Below are 10,049 nucleotides of genomic sequence, written 5' to 3'. Positions count from 1 at the left end.
TGGGTTAACTGACTGCGCTAAACGCTAATTGTTTTCCGTTTGGGTGAACGCTTTTAAGTTGTGCATGTTCACTTCGCGCTGATTGGCTAATTTCCTCTCAAAGATTCGACTAGTTCTTTTGAGAAAAAATCACGTGAAACATGACGTAATCGAACCTTCACCTGTGCTGGTCAGATATTTTTGGCAAATAATTCGAGGTTAAGAACTGATGTCAACTACCTTTTTTCGATCGTATTAATATGCCTTATCTTATCCTGTCTTACTTTTTGGTAAACTTATTTCACATTATCCACTGCGAGCCAACGATTTTTTCATGTCCAACCGATCGTTCTGCCGGAGCCCTGATCCGCAAGAAAGACATGGCACTCAAAGGACACGTTAGAAAAACCCTGGAGAAAACCACATTTATCCAGTGTAGTCTTCGCTGTCTAAAGGAAGATTGGTGTGCCTCGGTCAATTTTGAAATCCGAAAGGGAATAGGAAAATGTGAGTTGAATGACTATGGAGTTGAAGACGAGACAAAAGTATCGATAGAGAAAGGAGAATTCGAGAAGAAAGAAGGGTTTGTCTACACTCAACTCAGACCAGCTGGGGTAAGTTCCATGATATTAGTCTACGATGAAATTAGTAGACAGTGAAAAATGAATATTTTTACCAACAAGACAATAACAAAGAAAGAAAGAAAAAATATAAACAAAGTAAAGAAAATGCGATAGGGAGAAGGAAGGGTTTACATGCAACCAACTCTGATCAACTAGTGCGAGTTTACTACTTTATCCAAACGCTCTCTACAATAATTTATTTATTGTTGCAAAGAATTAAAATCATAGGTCTAAAAAATATCTTAGATATTTACGACTTTGATCCTCTTGGCCAACAAAACAGGACAAAAAGCGAGTAGTTCTAAAATATCTATTTACAAAACAAACTGCACATTTTTATTAATAAGTGGAAATTGTATGCCATATTTGGAACCTACGTCTTCCTTCTTTCTCAGTTTTTTATGTTCTTTTGACTGTTTGATCCTGCGTGTTGACCCCAAGTCAATAATAATCAAATCCAAATCCAATATGAGGCACAAAAGTCCATTCAGGGTTCATAACAATCTCGTTTTTGTCATTTGTAGAATTAGGTTTATTTTAGAACTCACAAATTCATTTACTTTATCATAACGGGCGTTCCACTTTTGGAAGGCAAAAGATGTAATTTCTCATTGCTGCTAATGACAAATAACACCATATCCTAGCTTACGACTAAAAGGCGGAGAAGTAGATCTATTATCTCAAGAGTTAAAAGGAAATGCAAATATTAACAAAGGGAATAACAAATGATTTTTCGGCCTCTCTAATAAAACCAAAAAAAAAAAAAAAAAAAAAAAAAACTAATATCTTTGTGTGTGTGTGTGTGTGTTTTTTTTTTCCAATCTCTTTGTGGTTTAATTATCCCCAGAGAAAAAAAATCGAAATTTGCTTTTTCACTGATTTGTAGAACTTTCTCCAAACATTGTTTTGTCTTTTCGAAAGCATGACACTTGGCATGTATTCAAACTCTTGCTGACCAGAACCTAGTGACACATGGTTTTCGATTTGGCATGAATATTAAAGCTTAATTGAGTCTAGTGCAGGGTTAAAAATAATGAGCATACAATGAGGTTACTCAGACTTGAATGAAATTGAATGCAGAAAAAAAAACCGATAAAAATGGAAAAAATAGAGGGGAAATTGGCTCGGAAGTTGACCAAGGCAAGAGTGTAATCGCATTTCCGACCCTATTTGCTCCCGCCTTTACCGCTGTTTGCCTCGGTAACCAATTTGGTCAGGCTACAGCCGCCCTGCATTGCATTAAAAAACAAAACGGTATCTTAAATGAGTTGTCAAGAGACAGTACTTACATAAATTGCCGTTGTTAAACATTTTACAATGTACAAATACGTCAATCGTTTTTGTCAAAATGGTGAACTACTCAAACATTTTTGAAAAAGCAAAGAAAAACAAAGAGTGAAAGACTCATTGTGGTTTAAAGTGCAAATGAACCCTTCGACAATACTTTCAGTACTAGTTCTGCATAAAGTAAATAGTTGAATGGTAAAATATTTCTTGATTTGAGTAATGCGTCTCTAAGTTATGAAGGTTTATACTTCCAATATGCTAATAAGTGTGACGTCTATTAAGGCTTAATTAGATATACAAAATTGAACTGGTTTATAGAAACAGTATTAAAAAAGCATCATTATTTTACTCATGGTTTACATAAAAGCTATTTTAAATTTTTATTTTCAAAATGGCCAACATTTAGTATTACTAGTTACAACAAAAACACTCAAATACCTTACCTGACGTCACCATCATTAGCATATTGGAAGTATAAGCCTTCATAACTTAGAGGCGTATCACTCAAATCAAGAAATATTTTACCAATCAACTATTTACTTTATGCAGAACTAGTACTGAAAGTATTGTCGAAGGGTTCATTTGCACTTTAAATTTGTCACTGAATTATGAAATTTACATATTTTTAAGAAAGAAATTTCGTTCTAAATAAAGACATTCATCAATGTAACTGAAGACGTTTTTTGCACGCGCGTGTTTTAAGGATCTTATAGGGCTTGAGAGAGTGAGAGAGATAAAGAAAGAGAGAATATAAGATACTTCACTTAACCTCTCGGAGTAAATGTTTCCATCAATAACACAATTGTTTTTCATTTTAAAAAAGACAAGAGAGACAAGAGAGAGAGAAGCACCATTTTTAGTTTTTGTTGCTAGTAAATCAAAAATTTCATTATATTAGTTTTTAATGAGTGATAAAACATCGTATATTTTTATTTTCTCTGACCGAGAGGCTAAAGGATATTGAGTGCCCCCTCGAAGGTTGTTATATTATATGTTAACATCAATTATTATATTGAAATGTCGCTTCAAGTGCTTCCTTGCTTGTACTCTAAGGTGTTTATTTACCTTTTTTTTTTCCTCTTTTCTTTTAATATTCATAAATTTATTTATTTCGAGTTTAAGTTTACTGATATTTTCTTTGCTTGGTTTCCAAAAAAAAAGGTAATTTCATGATACGATGTTCTAAATCTTTAAAATAATCTTTCACGCATTGCTGAAAAATCAATAAAAATCTAAGTTATTTATGGAAACTAGTTTCGTCTTTACCGATCTTATCAAGTAGTTATTGAGATAAGGTGAGGAGCTAGAAACCCCTGACAGCCCTTGAGCTATAAACAGGAGATCATCATGCAACAACCAACTCTTCTCTACATAGCATGACTCTATCCTCCTACAAATGTGTTTACGCTAAGACACCAAAAGCCAGTTAGTGTAGACCGCGCTTGTTTCATTTACGAGTGAAGCTAAGTACGAGCAGCCGAAAATGCGGCTGCATTAACTCATTGGGCTCATTTCTTTTTTCTCAAAACCCAGCATTGGTCAAGAGTTGTCTCTACATTTCTTTTATGCATCATCTATTTGATAATGTTTAACGACTAGTTATTCGCTGAAGGCTAAGTGATTTTCGGTGAACATTTACCGAGCCGCGAGTCTTCGAGTTTTCGAATTAGTAAAATTTTAAACCTGAATTATATCAGAGAAAAGAAGAAATTCAGGATTTTAAAATGTTTTAGTATTACTTCCGCTCTGGCAACCTTTGCAAAACAAAAAACAAAAAAACTCATTATCACCCTTTTGAGCACTGATTGTCTGATCACTGAATCACTGGTTGCTCGACTAATCACAGCACGCGAAACTCTAAAAATTAATAATCATTAGAGAAGATATTTTATAGCAAATCGCTTTCGTGTCATCAATTCCTTGGGAACTGAATGAGATTTGGCCGTTTAAAGTCTTCAAATATAGGTATTCAATCGCACCCTAAAAGCAAGCTACTGCCCGAGGAGGTCATTTAATTTTACCTTATAGACACAAACACATTAAAATGAAGGGTTTTGGTCAAGCAAGTAAATATTATTGCTGGGGAATTTAGGACTAAGAGGATGAGATGACGGCCTTGAACTATAATTATCTTGGCCTTGAATAATACATAAATCTAAAAAATAACATTCGCCAAATAACCGAATTCGAACTCATTGTCGTATGTGGGTAGAGCGAGGTTGACATTTTTGATATTTCTTTATTGGTATACACCTATTTCGAAAAACGTCAGTCGGAAATCTGAAATTGGAAATCTGAGACCGGTTGGATTTTGCCCTTTGGATAACTAAACTTTTGTCTTTTTCTTTATGAAATTGTTGTTTATTTTGGTTATAGAAATATAGATAAGTTATAGTGCTTTGGAACGAGGTTATTCCGGGCGGAAGACCCTTGGAAAGACCCTCGGAAGACCCTTTGGTTCGTGAGTGGGAAGTAAAGTAGTGTCAATGATGTTGTACACCGAATGAATGAATGAATGGATGGAAGAATGACAATTTAAAGGAAGAAATAAATGAGTAAATGAATCATTCCATTTGTACTTTAAAAGGATATTAAAACCCGAATATTGACTGAGCTATGGAAGTCTGAAGGAGAACACTTCCATTAACTTTGTCCATTTTAAAACACTCTCAAAATAGTCTTTATAAAAATTTTCTACATTACGAATATGTCAATTTACTTCTTAAACATTCCCTGATATCCGTTATTTTGCAATGTTACTGTATATAAGCTGAGAGTATGTGGACCTAACATCTATTTCACCCCGGCCTGCTCTCAGTCTGACCTCTAGCTCAGCTGGTAGAGCATCGGTAGTACAATTCCGAAGGTCGTGGGTTCGAATCCCAGCGAGGTCGGAAATTAATTTTTCCGAATTTAATTCCAAGGGCTTTCGCCCGGAATAACCTCGTTCCCAAGCACTACAACTTACCTATATTATCTTCTGTATATAAGCTGTACAATTAACAATATACAATGATGAACGGCCGCTACATTGGTTTAGTGTCTCTGCTCTATAGGAGAAAAACGTCTAGTTATCGCCCTATCGTCACTGATTCCAGTTTTAAAATTCCGAGGACTTAAGAGGATTTTCAACAGGGGTCGTAGTCCGATCGATAGTTATGTTTACAGTGACTCGAAATTTGGAGTAAAATTGACTAAGGAAATTTTAATTGTATTTGGAAATCTTCAACGCTAGAGAACAAACTGGACGGATAAACAAAGGACTGATGATTAACTAATTGGTATAAAAATGGATACACAAAGTTTCGAAATTAGGTTGAAATAATTCATTTTTCGTGTTGTTTTCGTTTTTGAGAAACAGGATTGACGAACCAATACAAATGGCAAGAAAGCCAATATCCCTCATTAACTCCTTCTTATATAGCTCGTTATAAACAGTTAAGAAGAGGATGTATATATAATGAGAAAAGAAAACCTTGTTTCTCTTAGAGACAATATAATATGAAAAGAAATTTTAATCAGTGCCAATATCTTGAGTAACCTTTAGTTTAAGATCGTGACAATTTTCGTAGGAAAACAAAACTGGCCTTACAGTGCATAGTGGGAACGATTTAGGGACCGGTCATTATTTAAGTCGGAGGGGGAAATGGGGGGGGGGAGAAGAAAATGGTGGGCTCTCAATTTTTTTATTTTTTTTTTTGTGGAACACGAGGGGCCTTCAAAGTTCAAAAGGAGGATTGGGAGGATTAGGAGGATTTTATAAACGATTTGGGGGGGGTTACCCGAAAAACATCAATGCTATTAAGGGTAGGGGTCTGGAAAATTTTTTGCATGAAAACATTTTCTCCTCCAACCCCAACCCCCCCCTCTACCAAAGAGGGGGAAAAAGGAGGGAGTAAAAGTTAGAGATAGAATTCAGAAATAAAAAAATGGGCTCTAAATCGACCTACAATACATAGTGTTTCCTAATTTTTCTCATTTAGCGCTATTCATCAAGCCCCTCGAGATGGAAAAAAATAACATTGTCACTTTAAAGTGTGATTTAATTAAAATATAAAATAGTAATAAAGTTTGTTTCGTTTAATCAACAAAGATAAGACAGTCGAACTTCAATCTATGATATTGTTTCCCTGAAAAACACATTAATACTGAGTTAAAGGTGAGCGAGATGATGTTGATGACCATGATGATGATGATGATATGATGATGATGTTGATGACCATGATGATGATGATGTTAATGACAAGAAACATGTGATGATAATGAATTGATGTATTCCTGTACTATTCGATCAATTGCTAGACCTCAAACTCCACATCTTTAATAAACTTGAAGTTACAAGCGTTTTTGCAGCATCAAATTTCATTTGCCTTCGAAAATAATAAATTATATTTCTCAGTAAATACTCCTTCTACAGTATAAAACTAGGCAACAGTTAAGCCTTGAGAAGCAAACTGGTTTAAAAGTTATGAAAAACTAAAATAACAACAACGAAAAAAAACATTCTATTTACTCCATAGATATCTGGCTGCTATCAAAACCGATGTCAAAATGGAGGAACCTGTAAACTAAACTGCGCAGGTCTGACACCTGAGTGTCATTGTGCATATGGTTTTGAAGGCGACCGCTGTGAAGTGGGTTAGTCAAGAATCATATACATATTTTTAGAAAAAATAAAGCAATTTGTTCTGCAGGTTAGATAGATGACATACATACATACAAATAACTTTGTGGATGATTTAATAAACAGATATCAACGAGTGTTCTAGTAATCCATGTCAAAACGGTGGAACATGTACAGATCAAGTCAATGGCTACTCCTGTACATGTGCTGCAGGATACAATGGAGCAAATTGCCAAAATAGTAAGTTTGTAGTTATCATTGTCTATTGAATAGAATACAGATCAATATGGAGCCATTTATTTACAGATATCAACGAGTGTTCTAGTAATCCATGTCAAAACGGTGGAACATGCACAGATCAGGTCAATGGCTACTCTTGTACATGTGCTGCAGGTTACAGAGGAACAAATTGTGAATTTCAAGACAGTAAGTTTGCAGTCATTATTCCCGAGTGGGGGATACTCCCTTTGTTCAGGTGGTAGGGGTGATCGGCGGTCGATTTTTAAAATGGCCCCATATCATTGTAAATTAAACAGCGGCATAGCATGGATAACGCGCACAATAAATGATTCCAAAAGGTACGGAGTTATGTTACGTAATTGACTTTTGAGCCGGAACTCCTAAAAGGTCCACACAGGGAACATTTTCAACCCTAAGAGGGGCGCCGATCACCCCTACCACCTGAACAAAGCGAGTATCCCCCCCCCCCCCCCCACCCGGGGGGTTTTATTATTATTTTTCTATTGAATAGAATTCATATCTGTAGAGTTCCATCAAGTAAACAACCGGTTAACAGCGTCTTTAAGCTCTACTCTCACACCCTACTTGACTCAAACCCACATACATAGCTCTCACTCCATGTGCTTGCTCTCACATCCCATAATTTGTTCCTTACACAGGGATCCCGACACTACAATATCAATATTTATTATAATAATAATATTATTATACTTTATTTTACCTCCCTGATTGAAGGTGCTACCTGTGACCTTTACTTTCCGAGTGCAAACATCAATAACCTTGTTCATGCCAACTGGTCGACTTTATCTGATCTCTCGAATTTAACTCTATCATTCTGGATCAAGGTATATTGCGAGCATACATATATTGCGAGCATAAATTCATAATGTATATATACATTTACATTTTCTAAGTCACGATGTCTTGCCTGTTAGAGGCTAGCCTCTCGCCTCGGTTTAATTTGGAGTTCCAATTCCCTGGGGTTGCAACATGTAAAAGTAAAAAAAGTAAAGTAAAGTACCTATATTTAACGTCGGTAGTTCCTTCAGTTGAAATTCAACTGCTATCAATGGAAGCCGACGGTGCGCACTTTACCCCCCTCTCTCCATCAGTGCTCTGTTTTAAGAGTATTTAAAGCTGAAGCTACACGGATTAGAGAAAAGTCGAAACAGACGTGGATATCCTAAGGATCGAACCGTGGATCTCAAGCTCTGAAGGTCGCGCACTAACCAACTGAGCTATAAGCTGAGTTGGTTGGTTCTATTTCAGTCTGACTCCGAGGGTTTTTCCTGCTTTCGGCTTTTGCTCCCTCCAGATGATATGTCGGAAATCGATTATCCAAAATGCAAAATTGCTGAAAAAGAATCAATCCCAATAGAACTTTCCGCGCCTCGAGAAGTAGAAAAAGACAAGATATGTGTATAGGGATCGATAATAATCAAGAACACAACACATAAGAATAGCACGTAAATACAACACATTTTTAAATCAAAAAAAGGATTATTGTTATTAAAAATATTAATATACGTACATACACGTTACTACTAAATAGCAATTTGAGCATATTATCAAGTTTTCAATCATTTTCGAAGGTTAATTACTTTGTTTGCTATACCGCAATTACAAAATCGGATAAACACTTACTTAAAATAAGCTTTTCTTGTAAAATTGTACTTGTGCATAACTTGAAACATTACTATAGACTTCAAATGTGCAGCTATGACTTCTTTTCACCAATATTTCGCACTACATTTAAAGAGAATACATATTCAAATCTAACTTAAAACAAAATGGCGTCCTTCACGGCAATGTTTCTTGCAGGACTCTAGGCGCGCGGTCATGTTAGGAATTGATTCTTTTTCAATTCAGAAAATCATGCATTGCGCGCTTTCCGAGACCACCAAATTTGAGAGGACCAATTTGGCCCCAGAGAGCCATTTTGGCTTTTTCAAAGTAGTGCTATTTTAGCTCAGGCTAGGGCCAAAATAGAAAAATTTCGGCTGCGCTTTACATTGCTTTCATTTCGTTGCCGCAGAGATGTGCCACTGCTAAACTTGCGGTGGTGATTAACGATAAACTTAGTTTAATTTTTAACAATTTTTCAGGTTCCCCCAAGTTACGATGATGAAGTATATCCTTTCTCGTATGCCACCGTTTCCGAGACCGACGCTTTAAACATCAAAATAAAAACAAGTGGAGATGCAGATGTCAAAATCATGAATGATCAAAAGTAGGTAGCTCCTTGATACAACTTTCTTCTGTATCAAGTGTGATATGGGAAATACATTCAATGTATACACCTATATGTGCACTTATATACTACATATACACCTAATTCAAAAACGGAGGTAGGCGAAAAGCAATAGTAGATCGGTCATTATAAAATCTAAGAATAGCTGTAATGACTTGTGTTTCTGCTTCTCCTTCTCGTCAAGACCATGGACCTTCATATGCTTGCGTATCATTCACGATCGTTTGCACTATTTGCTATTAATAGATGTGTTTAATGTTCTAATTTTAGGACGCTTGATTTCCGAGTTGTTCGGGATAACAAATGGCAACATTGCTGCCTTACTTGGAATCGAGTAGATTCACCATATCCGGGAAAGGTTTTGTACTATCGCAATGGTTTGCTGTTAGACGAGGACAAAGACTTGAGCAAGGACGACAAGCTACTGAGTGGAGGAAAACTCATCATTGGACAGTTACAAGGAAGTTACGGCGGAAACTTTGATGATGAAAAATTGATGGTTGGCAACTTGGCTGGACTTAATATCTGGGACAGAGTGTTTAGTGAACAGGACGTAAGCAATCTCTACAACACGAGCTGCGTTGGAATAGCGGGAGGAAATGTTGTGTCTTGGTCTGATATCATTGAAGGTCAATTAGAAGGAAGTACTACACGATCCTGCCCTACGACCTGCCCGTCTGGGTGATGCATTGGGTGCACTTACAAGTATAAAACAGCATAAATACAAAGTATGGAACAATGTTTTTAAAATTTGTCTGCAACTTTGTTTCTGATTCATTAAAATCCGTTAAATCATAAGCCTTATCATTTTTCACTATGAGTGATTAGAAATATTTGACCATGCAAAAACCTTAATTATACAGTGCTGGAAGATCGTATATAAAGATGTGTAATTTTAAATGTGATCATTTATATTTAGTTTTGCTGAAACCTTAATGTGTACTGTTTCCTAAAAGATTGTATATATAGTATGTGATAAAGTTGTTAATATAACATCTATATTCAGTTTTGCCTAAAATACACGATAGATCTGAGCCAAGTTTGA

General features: G+C 35.8%; 1 protein-coding gene across 1 annotated transcript; it reads left to right on the top strand.

The window, feature by feature from the left end:
• The first annotated feature begins 204 nt into the window (after positions 1 to 204).
• LOC116303213 (uncharacterized) lies at positions 205 to 9,802 on the top strand. Its single transcript, XM_031712711.2, has 7 exons — positions 205 to 593; positions 6,410 to 6,527; positions 6,640 to 6,753; positions 6,820 to 6,939; positions 7,489 to 7,598; positions 8,859 to 8,983; positions 9,275 to 9,802. Exons 1-7 carry the CDS (start codon positions 240 to 242, stop codon positions 9,687 to 9,689), a joined length of 1,356 nt encoding a protein of 451 aa, XP_031568571.2. The 5' UTR covers positions 205 to 239; the 3' UTR covers positions 9,690 to 9,802.
• The last annotated feature ends 247 nt before the right edge of the window (positions 9,803 to 10,049 follow it).

The sequence above is a fragment of the Actinia tenebrosa genome, unplaced genomic scaffold (assembly GCF_029948245.1).
Source record: "Actinia tenebrosa isolate PJP-AT-01 unplaced genomic scaffold, QUT_ActTen_1.0 PGA_scaffold9__36_contigs__length_13948895, whole genome shotgun sequence".
Lineage (NCBI taxonomy): Eukaryota > Metazoa > Cnidaria > Anthozoa > Actiniaria > Actiniidae > Actinia > Actinia tenebrosa.
This window is presented reverse-complemented; position numbering and strand designations above follow the sequence as displayed.

Excerpts from the sequence above, each read along its gene's own strand:
- LOC116303213 (XM_031712711.2), top strand. The coding sequence starts at position 240 with ATGCCTTATCTTATCCTGTCTTACTTTTTGGTAAACTTATTTCACATT. Across the intron at positions 6,754-6,819 it reads TGGAGCAAATTGCCAAAATA|ATATCAACGAGTGTTCTAGT; the intron begins GTAAGTTTGTAG and ends ATTTATTTACAG. Across the intron at positions 7,599-8,858 it reads CTCTATCATTCTGGATCAAG|GTTCCCCCAAGTTACGATGA; the intron begins GTATATTGCGAG and ends ACAATTTTTCAG.